Consider the following 25,135-nt stretch of genomic DNA (forward strand, 5'->3'; position numbering starts at 1 on the left):
CCACCTGCTTTGTTCACTGCTTTCAGGAAGAGCAGCCCGTTGGAACTAGCTGGTGGGGGCTTGGAACCAGGGTGGACCAACAGCCCCCCATCAGCTCCCCGTTTCCCTAAGTTCGCTGTGCAGCAGCCGCCCAGGAGGCTATCAACTGCCAGGCAGTTCAGCTGTCCCTCCTCCCACTGCCATGTGCTGCTCCTGCCCTCTGCCTTGGAACTGCTCCCCAGAGCTTCCTCCTTGCTGTGCGGTGTGTCTGTGCGTATATAATGTCAGGTTGTCCGCCTCCCCCCTGCTCCTGTACACCGCTTACCCCATCTCCACAGAGCAGGGGCAGGACACGACAGGGCTCAGGATGACAGCAGCTGCTGTCTCAACTTGCTAATCTATGTAAAAAGACAATGTACTTAAGAGTGGGGTCAGCATACCTAAAGAGGCAATGCACATCTCTTTCTCTCATACATGGTATGCGTCTGTCTCTCCCTGCCATGCTGTCTCTCCTCCCTCCATTCCTGCTGCCTTGTAGAGTCGGAGGCTATACTGACAACGCCTTAACCCTTGATGGCTCAGCTGAGTGCTAATTCATCATTTAACAGTAAGGCATTCCCTGGGAAATATCCCACCCTCTGACTTCTCCCCCTCAACAAGCTTCACAATCATCATCACTGCATACCAGTATTAAATTGTTTGTTTAAAACTTATACTGTATGTGTATGTATATATATATATATATATATATATATATAGTCTTTGGTGAAAAAAATGTCTTTGGAACCTAACCCCCCTTATTTACATTAATTCTTACGGGGAAATTGGATTTGCTTAACATTGTTTCGCTTAAAGTCGTATTTTTCAGGAACATAACTATGTTAAGCGAGGAGTTACTGTATTGTAAACAGAGCCAAAGGGCATGTGTGCAGAGATTTGGGATTCTAAATTTTGTTCAGCTTTCTTTAAAGGTTAAGGAACAAAAAGTTGTTGAATTCTTTGGAAATATCTATAAAATTACAAGTGTCCAAAAATGTTGTGAATTCCACCATTTTAAATATAAAAAGAGGTTATCACAGCCAGCAGGACCAGGAGTAAGGAACTAATCGTGGCAACCTCAATCTTTTCACTGCAGAACAAGGTCTATAGTAGCATATGGACCCCACTATGGTACCAGCCACACTTCCAGCAGCATACAGGCATTCTGATGTCAGCAGCCTCAATCTTGACTCGGGCATCTGAAGGCCACTATCCAGAGGCCCACTAGCCCAATCTCTACCAATAACGCAAGCTGTTTTGTGATGTTGAAAAATTACTTGTGCAAAGAAATGGAAGAAGGTAAACGGGGACTATGGTTATGTTTTTATACATCACATAGCACAATGTATTGGGGTAGAAATTTTAATATGCCTTCCCTGGATAAATATTTTCCAGTTTAAAGCCCTATTGCTTGGTCTAACTACCATTCCTTGCATCATCAAGATAATTTTGTTTTACTTGAAAGCTGAGAGAGGAGGACCTATTTATTAATGTGTTCCTTTTGAAACCTTTCCAGGAGCCCTCTTAAAAAAACAGTTGTCATGAATAGTTTTAGGTATCACAGCCTACTCATCTATCATTGGGTTTTCCAAAGCTTAACCTTGTGAGAACTTCCACTTCCTTGTTTATGGAACTCTTGCAGAACATTTGTTGTTTATAGCAAATGAATTTCAACCATTCACTAGACTTGTTTCGGGGTATGTGTGGGGGGAATTGTAGTTTTATTGCCTCTGATCCTGCCAACACAAATCGGAGTAACTACACATGAGTTGGCAGGACCAGGGCCTCAGGTTGTGTAAAAATTTTGCCAGTATTAATTCAGAGAAGATGGCTGGGACATGCTCATGTAGTCTGCAAGCCTGATTCTAATATTGAGCGGGAAGAAAATCAAGTAAACGAGGACACAGCAATGGAGAAAAGAACAAAGGGTAGGAGAATAGACAACAAAAGAAAAGATTGTAACAGTCAGGTAGGTGATACCAGCAGTAGAATGACTGTACCTAATCTGACAAGGAATCTACGTACAGACAAGCAGAAACAACTAGATATCTGTACACCAATGCAAGGAGCCTGAGTAACAAAATGGAGCAACTAGGTGAAGGAAGTGAAACCAGATATTATTGGGATAATGGAAGCACGGTGGAATAGTAGTTATGACAGCAGTATAGGTATTGAAGGGGATGTGCAGTTCAAGAAAGACAAATAAAGGTAAAGGTGATGGAGTAGCATTGTAATTAGAAATCAGAAATGATGGAAGAGATAAAACGTTATCTGTTTGGGTCAAAATCACTGAGAAAGAATGGTAACTGAGGCTCCACTGGGATAGTGTTAGGGGTCTGCAGTAGAATCCCAGGATCAGATTTGGATACGTACAGAAACCTCTAATATTTTAAATGAAATAACTAGTAGTGGGAATTATGTGATTATGGGAGACTAATTTCCCAGATATTCATTGGAAGACGAATGCTACTAATCACGATAGCACCCCATATATTCCTGGATGTGATAGCTAATGGATTTCTTCCTCAAACAGTCACTGAACCCACAAGAGGCGATGCTATTTTAGATTTAGTATTGCTAAGTAGTGAGAACCTCAAAGAAGAGCTGGTTGTAGAGGACAACTTTGGTTCAAGTAATTGTGAGTTAATTCAGTTTAAACTAAATGTAAGGATAAACAAAAATAGGTCTGCAACTAGGGTCTTCTTGATTTCAAAAGGGTACACCTAAAAAAATTAAGGGGATTAGTTAGGGAAGCAGACTGTACTGAAAAACTAAAGGATCTGAATGTGGAGAAGGCTTAGAATTACTTTACGTCAAACCTGCAGAAGCTATCTGAAGCATGCCACCCAAATAAGGGTAAAAAATTCATAGGGCAGGGCTGCAGCCCAAACTGGATGAACAAGCATCTCAAACAGGTTATTAGGAGAAAGCAGAAAGTCTACAAGAAATGGAAGAAGGGATAGATCAACAAGGAAAGCTACCTCTTGGAGATTAGAAAGTGTAGGGAAAAAATCAGAACGGCTAAAAGCCGAGCAGAGCTGGACCTAGCAAAGGAAATTAAAACCAATAATAAAAAGTTCTTTAATAATAATAAATAAATAAGAAAATAAGGAAAAACAAAGTGGGACTGCTTAACACTGAAGACTGGGTGAAGATTATATTTAATCTAGATATGACCCAACATCTAAACAAATACTTTACCTCAGTTTTTAATAAGGGTAATAAGGAGCTTGGGCACAGTGACAGGGTGGCTAATCTCCTGGTTGACATGAAACTGTGAGACTAACTTTGGAAGAAAGGCTGGGTGAGGCCGAAGCTGGACCTTGTCCTTACAGAACTGTATGTGGGCTCGGATGTCAGGGCCTTAAGCTCAGACAACCTCCTGGCTGAAGTTATAGCCATCAGGATTGCTACCTTCCAGGAAAGGTAGAGCAGTGAACATGTTCCTTGAGGCCCATTAGATTCAATAGCACTAAGTTGAGATCCCATGTGGGGATCGAGTGTCACACTTGAAGGTGTAGCCTGTGAAGACCTTTAAGGAAATGGCTGACTATCAAGTTAGTAAAAACAGATCGGCCAGTGACCCCTGGGTGAAATGCTGAAATCATAGCCAGATGAACCTTTACTGATGACGTCGAAAAACCTTGCTGCTTCAGGTGTAACAGATAGTCCAAGATAAGAGGTATTGATGAATGAGTAAGTGGAGTGCCCTTTTCCACTAACCAAATCGAGAATCTCTTCCACTTAGCCACATACATGGCCCTAGTGGATGGCTTCCAGCTGCCCAGGAGGACATCTCCAACAGGATCTGAGCATGTTAGCTCCAGAGAGTTTAGCCATAAAGGTTCCAAACTGTGAAGTGGAGAGACTCGACGAGGTTGCAATGCTGAAGGTGACCATGGTCTTGGGTGATCAAGTCCGGAACCAGGGGCAGTGTGACTGGGGTCTCCGCTGACTGGTCTAGAAGAATGTTGTATCGCTGCTGATGGGGCCAGGCTGGTGCTATCAATATCAAAGAAGCTCCTTCCCTTCTGACCTTCAGTAGGACTTTGTGAACAGGTGGGAAGGGTGGAAACACGTAAAACAGAGGGTCCTTCCAGGGAAGGAGGAATGCGTCCACCATTAAGCCTGAGCTGTGATTCAGGCAGGAGCACAACTGCAGACACTTCCTGTTGTGTCTAGTCATGAACAAGTCTATATGGGGAAGATGCTGTCTGGGTGAATGAACCACTCATGGTTGTGAAAGACCTGCTGAGATGGTCTGCCAACTCTTTCTGAGATCCTGGAAGGTAAGATGCTTCTAGGTATATTGAGTGGGCTATGCAGAAGTCCCACAGCTTGAGGGTTTCCTGGCATAGGGGAGAGGAGTGTGCTCCACCCTGTCTGTTTTATATAAAACATTGCTGTCGTATTGTCTGCCATAACCGACACACATCTCCCCTGCAGATGGTCCTGGAAGGTCTGGCAGGCCAACCAACTGCTTTTAGCTCTCTCAAACTGATGTAAAATGAGAGTTCTGCTAGAGACCAGAGACCTTCAGTCTTGATCCCCCCCAGATGCACTCCTCATCCCATTGCTGACGCATCTGTAACCAGAGATTGCGAGGGCTGAGGTCTGAGGAAGGGCACTCCCATGCATGCTATTTGAGGATTGAGCCATCACCAGAGAGCCTTGATAACTGAGGGAGACAGAGTGACAACCCTGTCTAAGTGGTCTCGGCTTGGGCAATATACTTAGGTGAGCCAAGAGTTGAGAGGCCTGAGCTGAAGCCTCGCATGCTGTACTACATACATACATACATACAGGCAGCCATATGCCCCAGAAGTATCAAACAGTTCCGTGCCATGGAGGCAGGGTAGCATCCAAGACCCTCTGTGATGGAGCAAATGGCCTGGAAACAAAATTCCGGGAGGAATGTTCTGGCCTGTCACAAATCTAGTACTGCCCCAATAAACTGTATTCTCTGAGTGGGAGAGAGGGTTGACTTTTGTGCATTCACCAGCAGGCCTAGCCTGTTGAATGTTGCCCTTATCAGAATGTTTCTGTTATTGCACAGCATCAACTATGAAATACAAAAACAGACTTTACTTGGCCATTTTACTGTTCTTTCATGAAACAAAACAGAAGATAAGTTTGCTTGCTCTTGAGAAGTGCTGACAGTAGTATGAACTTTGTCATTAGAATGAAAAATAGACTTGGCATTCAATATCCATGCTCCTAAAAAGAGATAGAAGGAGATACCTCAAACCCCTGATGACTTCTGACCAAAATCAGAATTTAAAGTTTAGGTTAGTAGTAACCAAAGTTAGCTACACATGAAGTGGCAGATAGTAACAGGGTATGCTGCAGTATGGATCCTCAAAAAAGTCTGAAAAAGGTGAAACCCTCCCCCCCAAATTATTAAACTCTTCAGAGGGAGGGCAGTACATTGGATGAAGAAATTAGAGAAAGCATAGAACCAAAGTAAAGATCAAATTTAGTTCTCTGAGCACTTTGGGGGATTAATATGGTGTGGTCCAATTTAGCCTTCCATTATAGCAGGAGTCTCCAAACTTTATGAGATGAGGGCCATATTAGATTTTTGAAGGGGCTTCACGGGCCAAAGCGACTGTGAAAGAAATTAAATATATGCAAATATATGCAAAATCATTAAAAAACAACACTACTCTACTGTGTCAGGGTTGCATTAAATTCTAAATCAGGTATAAAAGTTAATTGATGCAGGTACTGTAAAATCACACAAAATATTTATCAATACACTAAAATCATTTCACTTTTTTATATTTTATTTCTAAAAACTCTCACATTTGTATCATACAAATACTGTTTGGTTCTATTAGTGCTGTAGTTAAAATTTAACCATTATGAAAGTGTTAATTTCCATCTTCTTTACTCCATTTATTGGAGATATAATTAAGCGTCTGGCTTGTATTTTTACTCTAAGGCAGGGATCTGTGCCTGCTCGGCTGCAGCAGTTACTCTCTCTTAAATTGGCTCCTGGGGGCACTCACACTTCCACACAAATTCTCCTCTATGCTCACTCACCCAATGCTAGTATTCAATCCGAAATCTAGGGTCATTTAATTGTCTATGTTCTTTTTAACAAGCTGTGGCTACACTTGATTTTTTAGTTGTGTTAACACAATTACAGATTCTCATGTGAACAATCCGCAAACATCTTGTAAGAACCCATGGGCCTAGAATGGGGGACTCAGGGTCTGAGGCAGGCGACACCAGAGGACCCAACCACATCAGCCACACCATCAAGGGCTCATTCACCTGAACATATACTAATGTAATATATGCTATCATGTGCCAACAAAGATCCTCTACCATGTACATTGTGAAACCGGACAGTCTCTACATAAAAGAATAAATGGACACAAATCAGACATTAGGAATGGTAACATACAAAAGCCAGTAGGAGAACACTTCAATCTTCCTGGACTTTCAACAACAGATTTAAAAGTAGCCATCCTTCAACAAAAAAACTTCAAAAACAAACTTCAAAGAGAAACTGCAGAGCTATAATTTATTTGCAAACTTAAGACCATTAATTTGGGCCGAATAGCGACTGGAGTGGCAGGCTCACTACAAAAGCAATCTTCCCTCTCTTGGCATTGACACTTCCTCATAGATTTATTGGGAGTGGACCACATCCACCCTGACTGAATTGGCCTTGTTATCACTAGTTCTCCACTTGTAAGGTAACTCCCTCCACTTCATTTGCCAGTATATCTATGCTTGTATCTATGATTTTCACTCCATGCACAAAAGCTTATGCCCAAATAAATCCGTTCGTCTTTAAGGTGCCACCAGACTTCTCGTTGTTTTTGTGGCTACAGACTAACACAGCTAACCCTCTGACACTTGACTCCTTGTGAACACTCAATGCCTTCCTCTCCAAGGGTCGCAGTACAGAGTCCTTAGGAGACTTACACAGTCTTTTCTTAGGCACCAATAATGCAGAACTGCCTGAAGGCTCTGTCAGAACAGGAGGAGCACTTCCAACATAGTTAGATGTGCTCAATCCCCATTCTGAGTAGAAGGGTTCCAAAAGTGGATGAAGTACAGACTTCATGAGCAGGTACTTGAGTGTGGCAATGGGGTTTGAACCCTTTACAAACATGACATCTGTCACATCCATACACCTCTCCCTGACACTTAAGGCAGCTGGGGTCTGGGTCACTCACTGGCATAGATCTGTTACATAAATGACAGGCTTTGAAGCCCAGAAAATGAGACATCATTCTGGTACCCAATCATGCACCAGTGACCTTACTCTAAAAAGACAGTATTCTAAACTTAATCCTATAACTAAATTATTTACAGATATACTATACAACACTAAAAACTAATGCTACTGGTACTATTTACACTAAGGGAGGATGATATGAAGAAACAAAGATCACATCTCTAACAATAACTGATAGCTCAGTGGTTTGAGTATTGGCATGCTAAACCTACAGTTGTAAGTTCAGTTCTTGAGGGGGCCACATAGGGATCTGGGGCAAAAATCTGTCTGGGGATCAGTCCTGCTTTGAGCAGGGAATTGCACTAGATGACCTCCTGAGGTCCCTTCCAATCCTACTATTCTATGAACATTTTTAGAGGGGAGGGATAGCTCAGTGGTTTGAGCATTGGCCTACTAAACCCAGGGTTGTGAGCTCAATCCTTGAGGGGGCCATTTAGGGATCTGGGGCAAAAACAAACAAAAAAGGTGGGAACTGGTCCTGCTTTGAGCAGGGGGTTGGACTAGATGACCTGAGGTCCCTTCCAACCCTGATATTCTATGATTAAGCGGGGCTGAGGACAGTGTGGCCCTTTATGCCTGCATGCAGCCATGTGAGTCATCACGGAGCACTCACACTGCCCAGACGGGTACCACTTAGAGAAAAATCTCCCAACAACTGAGCATGAGGTGCACTCACATCCACTTCAAGAACTTATTTTTCACAGAAATCAACTGAAGCAATAACAGACTCTGAATGTAAATTTTGGGCAAGAGATATAATTTACATATATCCACTTCATGTATGTGATGGTGACTGCCATATGATGAAACAGGGCATCACACATCTTTTGATGCCCTTTGCTCATTGAATCAGCTACCTGAAACTTTGTGGAATTATGAACAGAAGCAGCCTGCAAAGGTAAGCTCCTCAGCTTTTCAACTGATAAACTTGAGAGGCCTAACATAATGGACTATCGAACAGTGACATGTCTAGGTACATACAGTTATTTGGGGGGGGGGGGGGTTAGTAGATAATTTACAGTTCCTACATGGTTGGACACATGGGGTGGGATTATCTGCAGGGTTTTCAATCACTGAGCTGGCAGTCCAGGAGAAGGAGTGTTTGGATGCGTAGCTTGATCAAAGTTAGCACACCTGTCTACCTGAGGCAAAAATTACACCCAAGGCTGCAGTATAAATTTAACCTAAGAGTACTATACTGAAAAAGAAGAGAATAGGGACAAAAATAAGATGTGAGATTGAAGATTATCCAAAACCAGGATCTCGCATCTGGATCTGCTACCTCAACTACTATATCATGCCACTGCAAAATCTGATTGACTTCTATGGAACTCCACACAGATGCAGAAGTCAGCACTAGCAGAACTTGATGCAGGACTGGGACATAATTTTGAAGTTCTTAAACATCATCAAGCAATAAAATAAAGTAACACACAGTAAAATAAATTTTTAAAAGCAATATTTAGCTGGAAAACAAAAACCTAGTTAAATATTTATCTTCAGAGTCTCCGTTTTTTCCATTAATTTCAATGCAGAAGTACGTGTTCTGATCTTAATTTCTATGACTTCCAACTTGTTAGAAGGAAAACAGCACCCTACATAAAGTACACTTGGACTTTTTTGTGAACTACAATTTGTTTTTTAATGACAAATTATACTTTTGGGGTATGTGTCTCATTTTGGAAAAAAAGGTAGAATTTTCCTTTAGCTATTTTCTGAAGTATCTATTGCTAGGCATCTGAAGTCTGTGCAAATTTATAATTAAAAATATGTAAAACTGTATCAAACAACACAGACATCAAGCCACAAAACCAAAACCAAAAGAAAAAAGAGTTTTAAAAAAAAAGGAGAGGGGCACTAATAGTTGGTGCAAAAGAGATGTCAAGTGATTAAATTTAGTGATCCAAACAAAAAGGTCTTGTAAGGAGCCTTGAAGACAACAGAACAACTCTGGTAATCATAATGGTTTGTGAGGTTGTGCTATAGATTGGACAAGAAAAGCCTTATCCTGGCCCAATTCACATGTAGCCTTAGAACACAGAGGAAGGACAACCCGCCAAACTCAACTGCCTCAGAGGGATATTGGAGAAAGAGATGGTCACTCAGGCACACTGGGCCCAGGTTATGACGAAGGATTTGTTAAATGTTTTTTTTAAACTAGTACTTTTTCCATAAACAAATTTCAAAATTTTTGTCCAGGTGGACTGAAACTGAGTGCAGTCTGTCAGCTGCAGAGGATGCTGAATATATTTTAATATTGATTTTGTTTTGTATGTGTAATAGAACATAAAATTCTGTAACCTGCACAAAATATCACTTACTGTAGTTAAATCTTATACTACATCATTTCAAAATAACACATTTATACATTTCATTGTTTCTGCAGCTTCGGCGGTTAGGCCCATACCAGATACAGTTAGATCAATCTATTGTAGCTGTTTAAGGATTATACGTACTGAAAAATATGGCAAAAAGTTAGTCTTACCAAGGTCATTACCTGCTTATCAATTCTTTTTTTTAAAAAAGAAATATTAAAGACACTTAAAGTAAAATGCTATTTTACATTTCTGAAAGTATTTGATTGGGCAACAAAATGGCAAATAAAATTTAATGTGGATAAATGTAAAGTAATGCACATTGGAAAAAATAATCCCAACTATACATACAATATGATGGGGGCTAATTTAGCTATAACGAGTCAGGAAAAAGATCTTGGCGTCATCGTGGATAGTTCTCTGAAGATGTCCACGCAATGTGCAGAGGCGGTCAAAAAAGCAAACAGGATGTTAGGAATCATTAAAAAGGGGATAGAGAATAAGACTGAGAATATATTATTGCCCTTGTATAAATAAAAGATATGGTATGCCCATATCTCTAATACTGTGTACAGATGTGGTCTCCTCACCTCAAAAAAGATATTCTAGCACTAGAAAAGGTTCAGAAAAGGGCAACTAAAATGATTAGGGGTTTGGAGAGGGTCCCATATGAGGAAAGATTAAAGAGGCTAGGACTCTTCAGCTTGGAAAAGAGGAGACTAAGGGGGGATATGATAGAGGTATATAAAATCATGAGTGATGTGGAGAAAGTGGATAAGGAAAAGTTATTTCCTTATTCCCATAATACAAGAACTAGGGGTCACCAAATAAAATTAATAGGTAGCAGGTTTAAAACAAATAAAAGGAAGTTCTTCTTCACACAGCGCACAGTCAACTTGTGAAACTCCTTACCTGAGGAGGTTGTGAAGGCTAGGACTATAACAATGTTTAAAAGGGAACTGGACAAATTCATGGTGGCTAAGTCCATAAATGGCTATTAGCCAGGAAGGGTAAATAATGGTGTCCCTAGCCTCTGTTCATCAGAGGATGGAGATGGATGGCAGGAGAGAGATCACTTGATCATTGCCTGTTAGCTTCACTCCCTCTGGACCTGGCATTGGCCACTGTCGGTAGACAGATACTGGGCAAGATGGACCTTTGGTCTGACCCGGTACGGCCGTTCTTATGTTCTTATACTCAGAATTGTGACTTTCTAAAATGAAACCACACTTTTTTCTAAGATATGAAACAACAAATCTGAAATGCCTACCTGAACCAACTGGAGATGATCCAACACTAAGACTTTGTAAACTTCCATTCCTGAGCAACGTTGGGGACTTTTGAAGACTAGAGCTTGTTGCACTTCCTGCAGCAGATGCCACAGATGATGTTGGAGAAGCAGAAGAAACTGATAGGTGGGAGATACTCTCCTGACTTTTATTTCCTTTGGGCCTACCAGGCCCATGTTTATTTTGTTTATTTCCTTTCCGTTTCTTTTCTGTTACAGTCTCTTCCTCTATCCCAGAAGTTTGGACTCGCTTATATCCCGTTGAAGTAAGGCTTGTATTACCTAAGTCTCCAGATGAGCTGTCAAAGTTTTTAGACTGGGAAACAATGGCTGAGACTGAAGGGAGAACAATTAAAGAACTAAAACAATTCACACTCCCTTCCTGGTTTCCCATCTCTCCTTTATGTACATCTTTGGTTGACAAAGTCTGTTGGGAATGAGTGTAACTGTCATTACGCAGATCTGATTCTGTAAAACTCAAAAAATCCTGGGGAGATTGAACTGAACTTCCAGATGATGATTTTACACTGCCAGGAGTCCCCAAAAAATTGCCTGTAGAAAGAAGGAAAGACAAGGATTTAATTTTTTATGATGATTATTTTTATGATTTTAAAAATAAAATTCTTCTATCACTATTAAAATTGCTCAAGACGCTGGATATTCTAGAAAATAAAACTTGGAGGTGGAAACATAGCTTTACCACTTTTGAAACATAGCTTTACCACTTTAGTGCTTGTCTATGTGAACAGTTGGTATGTGGCAAGAGAGGGTATATCTCTACCTTGCACTAGACGCGATAAATCAACCCCCAGACAATGGAACAAGCCCTAAGAGTTCCCTGGGGCACTTTAATCTACTCTACTTTCAAACAGGAGTAGACTGGAGTGTGCTACAAAATTTTTATTGTGCAGAAGCAGAGTCCACACAGGTAATGATCGTGTGGCAGTCTAGTGCATGATAGATTTATACCCTAACTTGCTACAATCTGTATAGACAAGCCCTAAATTTGTAATGTAATTTTAAAAACATTTGGTTTTATTATTTCCACTGTATTTACTTCTTAGTTTTTCCACTCAGTTGGGTCTGATTCTCAGTCAACTCATTCCTGCACTTGGGACAGAGATGGAGAGGGAAGGAGAAAGTGAGTGGAAAAGATGGACAAAAGTGGTTTATAAGCTCCCTCTAATGACCCCAATATTCTAGGATCATGCTGGGCTCTAGTGTAAGTTAAAGCACATTGCTCTAACTTACACTCTGCTTTATATGTCCCCCAAGATATAAAGAATAACTATGGCACAGCGTACACCAGCCACATACCCAACAAGCCTACACTCTGCCCTTGACATGCCCCCTGTGCCAGGGTTATGTGTGGAGGACTTGCACCCAGTTCTACACTGGCTATGGAGGTCCTCTTCACAAGGGGTATTTTTCAGGCAGATGTATAAAGGGCACTTTAAGCCCCTTCATACTGTAGGAACAGCATAAAAAGGCCTTTATATAACTGAGAATCATGCCCCCTCACTTTCTACTTCTCATGCAGTAGCACAATACTGAAATGACTGGGTTGCAAATATTCAGAGGAATGCTTAAGAAGTCTAAATACAAATGTGTTTTCACTGAAATTCAGTAAGTATTTCTATAGTTTTTTTAAAGTTAGATTTTGCAAAAAACTGACTATGGGGCATAATTATCTGCATGTCAGTGTTCTTTTAAGAACACATTTAGAATTCCTTTGACTCGCACAAAGTATGTATTGAGAAAGTCACAAATTACATTTTGGAAAACTGGTAAGTCAAATTTTAATGTTAGTACTCCATTACAGTAAACACAGATTAATGATCTGTTTAAAATATATAATTTACATTACACCAGTGATTTTAAGACAACTGCAATTTTGCTACTCAATTAGCATCTATATAAAAGAGGTTTTCCATCATCAGTCCTGACCCGTCACCATCTGTCTTTCTTCTATACTTTTGTTTTTACAGCTGGTATCAAGAGCACACTGATGCATAAAATACTTTTAAAACTACAGAGCACTTTAGAAACAACTAGTATTCCTAACCAATAAGGTACCTTAAACACTAAACATCTACTAGCTTGACTAGCAGGAAACAATGCTTTAAACTCTGTTTAACAGAACTCTATTGCCATTCTTGGCATCTATTTTTCTTGCACTGTCTTGGGCTTGGTGATTTTTAAGACAATTGATGAAATTATGAAAAACATTACTTATACTTTCTGATACTTCAATACAACAAAATTGATAGTGTTTGGATTAATTTAGCATGCAGAATGCAAACTGAAGACATTGTTTAGAACAGTATAAGCATACGGGAGGAATGACTACTCAGAAGATTTGCAATTAAGAGTTCAATCCTGCAAATGGTACTCATGCATGCAGCCCCACTGGCTCCAATAAGACTACCCACAGGTATCAAGGACAAGTCTGAAAAGGGTTGCACAAATCCATTCCTAATTTTGCCATTAGGAAAAGAGTCTTAGTTACAAAACAACATTTGCATTAACATGTTTTGAAACACTTAGTGTATACTTCCAAAATAATGTAAAGGGAAGTCACAGGTTTCAAAGAGGTAGTAAAAGTTGCTATGATTTCCCAACATATTTTTTCAAAACAAAGGCTGCACTTCAATACATACTTTTACAGCACTTTTGTTTGAAAGAAAGCTATCCCTTTTTTAATTTGTTTAGTAGTAGAGTTATATACACATGTAAAAATTACCACATGTTGGGAACAAACAGAAAGAACTCTCATTAAAATTAGTGAGACACAAGGGCATCTCATGGCAGGACAGGCTCCCAACATCTTAAAAATGTCTCAGTCAAAACAGTCAGTCATTTGATGCACCTTTACTATTTGCTCTTGAGACAAAATTTGTTGGGCCCAGTTTCGACCTGAAAAGCAGGGAAGGTCATTTAAAGCCAAAATGACTCCTTCAAAATCTTATGGATTCAACTTGTACGCTGTTTTTAAATAATCTGCACAAAATAAGCAAATTTAAAAAATAATAATCTTCATAATAAAGTTCTCAACTATCATCTTCTTTAAATAATTAATCATCTCTTTCAATATAAGATTCCAATAATTAATTTTTGAAGTCTTATTCAAGAATGTAAATAAAACAGACCCTCAAAGAAATTTGCAAATGATAATACTACACACACGCACACACAATAACAACCTTTAAAAAACAAACAAACATGAAATAAGATGTAAAATCCATATTCCTTTGTCATCATCCTGATATTCACCACACTGGAAGTTTCAGAATGAACATAATTCCTCTTTAAACTGCATGACTGGTGGGTTTATACCCCACAGATTAGCAGATTTGTATAATGAATTTTTATTAATAAACAATGTAAAAATTATTATGGATTTTTACTACTCTCCCTGATCACCACAAACTATTCTCCAGACAGACCAGAAATAGTGTGCGTGTTTTCGGCTGGGGTTTTCTCGGGGGTGGTGGGAAAGGGGTGGTTTTTGTTGCTGTTGTTTTAAAGATGCCAGTAATGGCTCTAGAAAGCTATTTTAGAATGTCAGAAGGATCTATGCAGTATATATAAATCACGAAAATATGTGTAACATACATACATCCCCCAAAACATTATATACCCAATAGACTGGAATGATGTAAAAATTAAAATGTGTATTTACATTTCTAAAAGCACGTTGTAGACCCAGAAAAAGCTCTCAAGACAGGTTTCAGTCTATTTTGAAAATAATCATTTAGGACACATTATACATGATTTTAAGGTACATAAAATACAAACAGAAGTTTGTTGTGTTTCATTTTTACACTTAGCAATTTAAAATCAGTATTTTAAATTGCTATTTAACATTTTTATCCTAGACAAATTCGGGGGAGGGATAGCTCAGTGGTTTGAGCACTGGCCTGCTAAACCCAGGATCATGCTAGTGAAGGCAGGGGGCTGGACTCAATGACCTTTCAGGGTCCCTTCCAGTTCTGTGAGATAGGTACATCTCAAATTATTATTATTATTATTATTATTTAGTATTATTAAAGATGGGGGGGGGTTTAAATGTCTCCTATACTCAGATCTTATATGCCAGATTTCAGCAGTGAGCAAATCTGCCAGTAGAGTTACAAATGGCCAAAACCAGAAATGTCAAGTGAAAACTAAACCTAAATGGGCATAAACCGTCTTTTCCTGTAAAAACAGAACATACACATAGCACACAAAAAAAGAGACAGGCATCTCTTTTTCTAAAAACAAGGTAATCCACAAAAGATGCAACAAGCATTTATTGATTTAAAATAACCAAACTTTCCTATCATTACTCTGGATGATGGGTAAATGATTTTTTAAAGTTAAGTATGGAAGATTTCTATCTGTTTACTCATAGGTCATCATGAAAACAGCATTATTACTATTTTAAATACCTGGCTGAAAAGGACTAGCAGCTGACACGGTTGTTCCTGGATTCCTTCCACTACCAGGCTTTCTTCCCCTCTGACCTGAGCTGTGACCTGCAGATTTCTTCCCTTTGCTCTCTGACCCTCTAGCCTCTGAAGCATCTTTTCCACTTGAAGCATGTGCAGAGACTTCCTGGAAATTTGCATTTGTAAATCGAGCTGTGGTATCTTCCAACCGCTTCAAGGAGCCTGGCATAGAATTGTTGCTAGTGCTTGTGTAAGTCTGACAATTTTGATTAAGAGAAAAGAAGTTAAAAAAGAGACAGTTAGACCACAAAAAAACCCTGCACATCAACCAATAAAAAAAATTCGTGGAAGAGGGAGAAACATTCGAGTACCCTAACATTAAAGAAAACATTAATATTCTATCTTCGTAGTTTCATAAGTTAGCAGTATATTTTTTAAATAATTTTTTTAACTTTTAATCTTATTATGTTATGATAGCACCATAAAAACAAAGAACAGAAAGTCAGTTACTAGTATGTAATTTTTGATCAGATATAGTGCCAGCTGTCAGTTCAGTTAGCAAGCATCAGATTGCAGCAATTAGTGAAAATGTACGTGCTGACATATCCACTATATTTATCAAAAGGCAAACAGTAACACTACTAGCTCTACTTATCAAAATAATGGCAATTATTCCTGAAACTTTAGCAAGCTTGTGAAGCATGCTGTATAATCAGAAAACCTACAGTTTTATGATCATGGCACCAATCCTGCAGACTGCATATGTACTTAATTTTGTACAGTTAGTAGTCCCACTGTACTCAGTGGGATTGCTCAAAGTGTATGAAGTTAAAAATAAGTGTAAGTCTTTGGAAGACTGGGTCTAAAAAACAGTTTCATGATACAGAAAATGTTTATATTTTGGGGTTGGATGGGAGTCTCTGGATTACTTTACAGAATGCCAAGACTATTTTCAGCCGCAAATGTGTAACAAGAATTCTATCACATTAAAAGAGAGATTTGAAATCCTTTGAAAAAAATTTATATTTTATAGTTTTATATTAATATATACACATACTATATTACTACTACATTACACACAAATGCACACAGTCTTTCCATACAAGTTAATAGAAGATGTCATTTAATTTTTTTGGTAAACTTTAAGATATGAATTTAAACTGATTGGGAGAAATGCTTATTCCTTATAAAACTCAGACTAGACCAGAAAATGTGTGGTTATGACAAAGTCTTACATATTAGGCAAAATTAGGAGTGTTTAAGTAATGATTATTCAGATGTAGAAGTTACTTTGAAGAAATTGTTGGATTGTTAATATAACACGATTAAATTCTATAAGCTTGGCTGGGCGATTTTTGGCAAAAAAACGTTAGAATATTGGTCAATTATAACTATTTTGATAATTGAGCGAAATTCTGACTCCACTGAGACAATGGCAAAACTCCCATTCAATATCTATATTTATGTTGAGTTTATCTGGTATTTCTATGAATTAATTAATATTGTATGGATTATTTTATTAAGGTATTGCGAGTCCTTTGGCTGGTAGTGATATTTTTCAAAATGGTTTTTTGTGATGATATAATTTATGTATGCTAAAATGAAAAAATACAAGTATAATGATATTAAATAACTCCATAAAGTCTTTAGAAACTAATAAAGATGAAGGATTTTATATGCTGGATGAAAAAAATGAGGAAAAGGAGTGACATTATTCAGCAGTTATACTTCACTAAACTGAGCAGACATATAATTAAACAACACACTAATTTGCATTCTGATTGGTAGAAAACCTCCTAAATGTTAAATACTGGTTAAATAACCAGATCTTTGTTTAAATATTTTATAACAATATTAAAGAGTACATTTTTCTTTCTGATTATTTAATCATTATTTAGGCTCTGAGATTCAGGACAGCACTAAAATGTCTTTAAATCCATCCCTACTAAAGAAAACATTTACACATGTGCTGCTTAAATCCCATTAAAACTATTCTCTAAAAGAATGCTTTCCTGAATTGGGTCTATAGCACTATAACAATTTTATTATCTTTCACATTGTGCTTTGATATAACTGGCATGAAAAAATGATCTCACTTTTCACTAATATAACCACCACCAGACAAACTCAAAAAAAGTTAATTATAATAAAATTATCAGCTGTTTCAATACAATTCAGATTTTACATGTTGGGGTATGTTACTCAAAATGTGAGATCTCAGGAAGCTGTACTGAGAAAAATGGGCCCACCTTTCAATCAGTAAGTTATCAGTGTTCAGAAATACTTTTTTATTTTAGAAAACTACCTATTTGCTTAATAGCATCTTTAGGAGCAATATATTCCCATGTTAATTTGTTTCGTTCTAACTGTATTTTTTTTCAAGTTTTCACAGTTTAGTGCAAACAATGTAAACCATGGCACAGAGCAGGGCACTACTTTTTTAAATTATTACCTACAAATTTACCAACTGACTCTCAAAGTCATTTTAGTAAGAAATGAAATCCTATTTGCATAGACCAATAGGATTCAAGCTGATTAAACTCCATGGCTTACTTTGGAAACATGAACCTTTTGCATGCTGGGCAGGTCAATTGGGAAACCACCCCAGCTCATTTTTCAATCATTTTTCCATTAGCTTGGGCTGGTCCTGAAGCTCTCCATCCCACTCACATTTGACCTATATGACCTAGTACAGGTCAAAAGCCATGTAAAGAAAACACATTGGTACTCTTCACTCATGTGTCAAGTGGGGGAGGGAGAGGAAACCGGGCAAGGGTACTGTAGATGGAAACATAATATGAACTCCCACTCAGAGGATCAAATTAGGTTTGGTCAGTTCTCCAATGCCACTTAATGGAACAGATACTAGAGTCACCCAGAAGTTTAAAGCAGTTACTTTTCTCCACTCCAACTCTAAGCATACATATTATGTAATATTCTGACCCCCCCCCACCTACTCTGAAATTCTAGAAATCATATTGTCTTCATGTTAGCTAGCTAGACTCAGAAAAAGCTGCAAAATATGAAAAAAGCATATTTTTCGTTCTCAGTGACCCAGAATTAGTAAAGTTGGACTACATTTATTTCAGAAGCATTTTGGCTGTACAGCAGTGTAGCCATCGATGGACCTATCCTCCATGAATTTATCTAGTTCTATTTTGAACCCTGTTATGGTCTTGCTGTTGTTCTTTTGTCACTGCAGCAAATAAACAAAGCCATAATATGTAGTACTATGAACTAAAAAATCCCACCATGCAACACTATTAAGTGAAACGCAATGCTAACAGGCAAACTGCAGAAAGTCATAGGAATACATCTGCAAAGCAAACAATTGTATTAATAACGATGCATATTCCCCAATCAAAACATCCAACAAGTTTTAACTGATGTTATTGTATCTGGGAGAGAAGAATGGGAGTCAAATTTATGCCAGTCAGGTTAATTACTTTAAATAAAGGTAGGCAAAGTGGGACTCTTGAAAACTGCCAATGTGGCTCAGTTCAGAGTTGCAGAAAAATTTCACTTAGGATTTTCTGAATAGTATAACATCATAGAAAATTAGGGTTGGAAGAGACATCAGGAGGTCGTCTAGTAGTGAGAGAAGGAAATATGCATAACTAAATTAATGAGTCACCATAAGGAATGTCAGAACTACAATGGATGGCAGCACGGGACTAGCACAATGCTAGAAAAGAAGGTAGCATATATTATATATATTAGTTATGACAGACAGCATTCATCTGTTATGAGTCTACCCCACTTGACAAATACTTGTTTAGCCACAGCTGCTCCAAACTGTTATACTTATTATTTCTATTAGGCAGCACCTAAATGCCACAAAGAGAATGGGATTCCCATTGTGCTGGACAAACACATGGATCTTGTCTTCACTGTCACAGTTAGCTTGAAATAGTGCACTCGAGTTACTGCATCTCGAGTTAACCTAGCGTGAGTGAGAGGCCAAACCAAATTTCAAAACAACACTCCAGCTACAGAGTGATTTGATTAGCTGCTGATGAGCTGTTGTAACTTGAGATACTGCAGCACCAGGACATTACAATCTCAAGCACCTGCATCAGTGGAGCCTCCATCCACCCTACCCCAACAGGCCAGCTAAAGCACCACTTAACTGAAGATAGAGGATTTTGTGGGTGAATGGGAATTGAGTTATGGGTAATGTTCAAGTTGTAACTAGACCTAACTACGCTGTGAAGAGATGCACAAAGACATAGACCCAGACCCAATATGCTTACTGCAAACTAAAAAGGATGAAAAGTAGACAAAGGGCGTGAGAAAGAGATCCAATGAAACAGGCAAAGCGATCAGGGTGATGGCAGACACAAATATTTATTCCAGTAATTTTCAATACATGTTTGATAGGTTTTTATTTTGTTTTGTTTTCTTTTCTTGGGGGAGGGCAAGAGAGGTTGGGATGAAAGGCAGTAGATGCAGGGTTGGTAGTTTATTAACCGTCCTGACCTCTTTCATCATTTTTTTTAAAGACGTTTAACTCCTTAGGTCAAAGTCCATGTGTTCATACATGCTTGGTACAGCACAACAATAACTTGCCTATTTTAATAAGATTTATTAATAACTCTTGCCAATACAACTTCTTTTTTAAAAAGCTTCTGTATTTAAAAGTTTTCAGCCACTGCCCCCTTACTTTTATAATTGTTTTAAACTCTTCATTTATTTTTACTTACTTTTACTTCCTACTCTGGCCTATTTTCTAATTTTTGTTTTAATTCCTGCCTATTTATTTTTCACTCTGCCTATTTCTAGATTTATTTTGTCTTAAACCTTGCTTATCTTTTATCTTTCCTTTTATACTTTTAATTTCCAGTTTTATTCTTAACTTCTTTTTGAAAATCTATTTCTTGGCCATTACAAATTCATCTCTTGATTTACACTCATTACAATCTGATATTAATTATTACAATGTGGTGGCAACACCACAATAGTTAAGGCCTTGTCTATACTAAGGCCCAGTCTACACTAAAAATTAGGTCAGCATAACTACATCACTCAGGGGTATGAAAAATCCACACCCATGAGCAGCGTAGTTAAGCCAAACTAAGTCCCAGTGTAGACAGCATTAGGGCAATGGGAGATGGATTACCTATGTCTGATGGGAGAATCTTTCCCAGCAGCATAGGCAGTATATACACTGAAGCGCTACAGTGATGCAGCTGTGCCTCTATAGCATTTTAAGCTACTCCTAGGGGGATTCTGCATGACTGTGTGCCCATGGAAAATGGCCTTCCTGCAGATTTCCTGTGTTTCCCTGCAAAAAAATGGCAGAGAAGCAAAGGGAAGCTGCGCAGGGGGGGAGGGGTGGTGGACTGTGAGCGCAGTTTTTGGGACAGGGATTGCCCTCTCCAAACAGAGGTGAGGCATTGGGATGGTACATGAGGTTACATGACACTGCCCCGCTCGTTCTGCAAGCACAGAGCTGCCCAGCTGAAGAAAGCTGTGTCTCAGATCTGCTGACTCTGCAGCTGAATGCCTCCTGGGTCCTCGTGCCAGTCGTGCTCTCCTTTTGTGTGCTGGGAGCCTTCCTGTTTTCTATTCTGTGCAACAGTGAGTGCCTGCAGTGGGGCAAGGTAAGGAGGGGTGAGGGAAATGAAGGAAGGGGGAGACAAGGGGGTGGGGAGAAGTAAAGGGTATAGGGGAATCGTGGGAGCCCAGCAGGCAGTATTCCCTTGGCAGCAGCTAGGGCTCCCCCATTAAGCAGGCCCACTGAACCCTCACCCTGACAAGCCCTAACCCTCTACACCTGGACCTTTCCAACAAGCCCCCCACACCCAGACCCCGACTCCACTGATCCCCAACCAGCTGCACCTCGATCCCCACCCCATCAAGCCCCACTCCCCTAGCACCCAGATCCCTCCACTGTGCCCCCTAGGCCCCTTCCCCTGCCGAGCTTCATCTCCCCATACCCTCTGTGCATCCAGATCTCCCACTGAGCCACCCGCACCCAGACTGCCCCACACAGAAACCTCTCACCCCACATCTGGATCCTCCCACACTAAGCCCCTCCACACTTGGATCCTGCTGGGCTGAGCCTGCTCACCATACCTGGTGCACCTGGTGCAGAGGGGCAGGACCCCAGGGTGTTTCTAGGGCAGGCCCATCCCTTGCACTGTGTCAGAGTCAGGTCCAACCTCACTGTCGAGTCCCTATACCAAGGGAGGTGGAGTCTCCAGGGTAACCTCCCACCTCAATGCAGCCAGTGGCATGTGGTCCCCACTGCCAGGCTGAAGCCTAATTTATTTATTGACAAATAAATTTGCAGAATTTTAAAATATTGTGCATATGATTTTTAATTTTTTAGCGCAGAATTCCCTCAGGAGTAACAAGTCTTACGGGTACGTCTACACATCAATTAAACATCCACAGCTGGCCAGCATCAGCTGAGTTGAGCTCACAGGGCCCAGGCTGCGGAGCTATAAAATTGTGGGAAATCCTGCAAGACAGAACATTTACACTGCAATTTTACAGCCGTGCAGACTCAGTCCCATGAGCCAAAGTCGACTGACACGGGCCAGCTGCAATTTTTAACTGCTGTGTAGGCATACCCCAAGAAAGGTTTGCAGGTATAGCTGTATATAAAAAGTGCTGCTGCTGATACAGTTTATACCAATCCCCGAGTGAAATGAGCTATATTAGAAAAAGCAAATTTTCCCCAGTATAATTGTGTCCACACTCAGGCTTTTGCCGGTATAAAAATTTTGCCCAAAAAACCCCACCCCAGCTTAACCAACACTATTATACTGGCAGGAGTTTCCAGTGTTGACCTTTTCTAAGGATGAGATAAGCTTACTGTTTAAACAGTTGATTTTTCTAAGTGCTCTAAAATTCACATTAGACTCTTCCTGTTGGTATGCATACTTCCACCTTTTCATGTTCTCTGTATGTATAAATCTCTCCTGTCTGTGTGTTCCATCCGAAGAAGTGAGCTGTAGCTCACGAAAGCTTATGCTGAAATAAATTTGTAAGTCTCTAGGGGCTGGTCTACACTACGGGGAAAAATCGATCTTAGATACGCAACTTCAGCTATGTGAATAACGTAGCTGAAGTCGAAGTATCTAAGATCGAATTACTCACCGTCCTCATGGCGCGGGATCGATGTCCGCGGCTCCCCCTGTCGATTGCGCAACTCCGTTCTGGTTGGTGGCGTTACGAAATCGATATAAGCGCGTTCAGGGATCGATATATCACGTCTAGATGAGACGCGGTATATCGATCCCCGAGCAATCGATTGCTACCCGCCGATAAGGCGGGTAGTGAAGACGTACCCTAAGATGCCACAAGTACTCCTGTTCTTTCTGCTAAAATTCACAAGCATATTCTAATTGTTTTGAAGACTGTTGTGCTTAATAGGGGTCTGAGAGTAAGATCAGTGGGCCAAATTTGGGGCCATTTAACCCAGGGGTTCGCAAGATTCAGAATCCTAAATTAAAGAACCCTACAGTAACATTTTCTGGGCTTCGTATAATTTTTTGCACATACTGGAGGCTCAAAATATTTCACTGATCTTCCCCTGACTGGTATCACTTGATTAGATCTGTATTCAGCTAGTGTCCAGCACCTATACTAGCACTTTGGTTAAGTATTTTTTAACAAGTTAAGTGTTTAATTTAGCTCTACAAATTGGTTTGAGCCTGGGTGCTAGAGACATCAATTTGTACATGTAGTGCAAGACCGCTGCTCTGAAGTGAGCAAGTGTGTTTATAGGCACACCTGCTGTCTGTCACTGGGCAGCTCACAAGCAACTCCCAAAAACTGTGATTTTGAGTCCTGCCCTCAACAGATTTCTCAGAATGTCTGCTATGCGCTCTACCATTCTCTGCCCACAATCTGCTTTGTATGAGGGGCTGCATAGGGGCTCCACTTTTAGAAGTTTTGCCCTGAGAGAAGAGCCTTTTGTTTAAGAGTGGATATTTCAAAGTGCTTGAAAATCCACACAGATACTCGAATTGTCTTGAAAAGTGCTATGCCATGGCACAGAGCAAGTAGTGTGCATTTGGGGTCACTGGTCAAGGAGTTCCTCAGATACAGCTCCCCTAATACAAAGCTATTTGTTACAATCAAAGTAGTCTAAATCCGACATGCACAGGGAAATTGTCTTGAAAACTGGCAGCCACAGCAGAGTTTCAGAAGACTTTGGGAAATGGGGAAGAGCACAGCCTTTGGGATGAATGGACCACTTCATATCCCTACAATCCTCCTATGGTACAGGAGCCCTTCAGCTTACACTAGCCCCCAAAGTAGACTAAGGAGCTTGGCATTCACCTCTTCCTCTACTTGGTAGCTATACCCTCACAGCCCAATTGCCTCTTTCTTTCCTTTCTATAACCCCTCCAACTGTACTTGGGCCATGGAGGGAACAGGGGGAAAAGAGACCTGATAGCTGAGTGGTGGTGAGGAAGACCCATCAATCCTCTGCCTCCCTACAAGTCTCTCTCAACTATGCCCTCTCACTATCATCACTTGCTCAAAATACAAGGGAAACTGACCACCCAAAACTTTGTTACACTTGACTAACAGTGTGCCTCACACTTTTCCATAACACTGAATGTGCATAAATTACTAAAAGCAGGAAATAAATTGCTATGGGAAACATCTTGCACCAAGAGAGTTAGCAGGAGTGTTTGAAGAAGAACAATGGTATACCATTACACTGGACACAACACAGAAAATGTCAGGTTGTTTTTTTTTGTTTTTTTTTTAAAGGGGACTGGTCATGTTTGGTTTTCTTCCACTACCAATTGCCAACTGCAAAGCAGGACAGAGTTAAGGTTCTGTGAAGGGAAGGGCTGTGGACACTATTACCTTAACTTTATTTTCCAGCTTAACTTCATATTATCTGTGTTTAGAGGCTTAGGTATAACTGCATTTGACAGTCTGGAAGGATATGAGGCACTGCCAGTCAACCTTATCTCTACATTAATGAAGATTTTGAGCAGAGAAATCATGTTTTACTTCAGCTTCCTCCCTGTCCTCACTTCACCCAGTTACCTCTAATCTTTCCCCTTCAGTTAAACCCTGTTAACAAAGATTATGATAAAAGCCTAAAGAGTAAGGGAAATTATATGTTGCAAATGTAAACTCCAGGTTTTAGGAGGGAAAACAGGTATACTGGGGAGCCCTGGCTGAGGCCCTGTTCCACACACATTGCTACTGTCTCAACTGGAAGTCTTGGCGCTTCCAAGGGCTGTAACCTTACTCTGGAAGATGGATGCTGCTACTTCACATAACAGTGGGAAAGTCAAGGGGTACCTAGTGCCTCTGCTTTGTCTTGGTCAGGGAGAGCTTGCTCAGAGATCTCAGTGTAAGCAGAATATCCACCATTTACAAATGTTCATGTTTTCATGTTCAAAAGAATCTTAGAACATTAGGTGTCACAATATCTTTGTGAAGTAGGTAATTTTTTTCCCCCACTTGACTTAGAAAAAAATGAGGTAGGTCAGAACTCAGAAGTTCTTGAATATTAATCCTGTACTCAGACCAATACACCAAAACTTGTTCAGAGCTCTCAATATTTTAGTTTTATATATTGTAAACTAATTTTCTGTCCTACATCAAATCACAATTGTGTCACAGGCAGTTTCTTCTACTACTACTCCTTCCATTTCCAGCCCACTGAGCTGCAACACAATCCAAATATCACCCATCGCCAAATATCATTGTTATGTTTAGCAAGTACAAGTACACTATGCAGGGCCAGGCCAGAACAGAAGTCAATGGCTGAAAAAAGGATGACTCCAAGACCAAAAAAGACCATACATTCCAAGGCCACAAATTAGGTTCTTTGGAACATTTCCCT

The 25,135-nt window shown here is 39.8% G+C and overlaps 1 protein-coding gene across 10 annotated transcripts in view; it reads right to left on the reverse strand.

The window, feature by feature from the left end:
* MLLT10 (MLLT10 histone lysine methyltransferase DOT1L cofactor) overlaps positions 1-25,135 on the reverse strand; it is a 236,833-nt gene that overhangs the window by 78,321 nt on the left and 133,377 nt on the right. For all 10 annotated transcript variants that reach the window (XM_050942281.1, XM_050942280.1, XM_050942289.1 and 7 more), the window contains 2 exons: positions 15,307-15,562; positions 10,859-11,428 (listed from right to left, as the gene is read on the reverse strand). In XM_050942281.1, coding sequence (XP_050798238.1) covers positions 10,859-11,428; positions 15,307-15,562 — 826 coding nt within the window. The remainder of the gene's footprint in view (positions 1-10,858; positions 11,429-15,306; positions 15,563-25,135) is intronic.

This window comes from Gopherus flavomarginatus, chromosome 2 (assembly GCF_025201925.1).
Source record: "Gopherus flavomarginatus isolate rGopFla2 chromosome 2, rGopFla2.mat.asm, whole genome shotgun sequence".
NCBI classification, from domain to species: domain Eukaryota; kingdom Metazoa; phylum Chordata; order Testudines; family Testudinidae; genus Gopherus; species Gopherus flavomarginatus.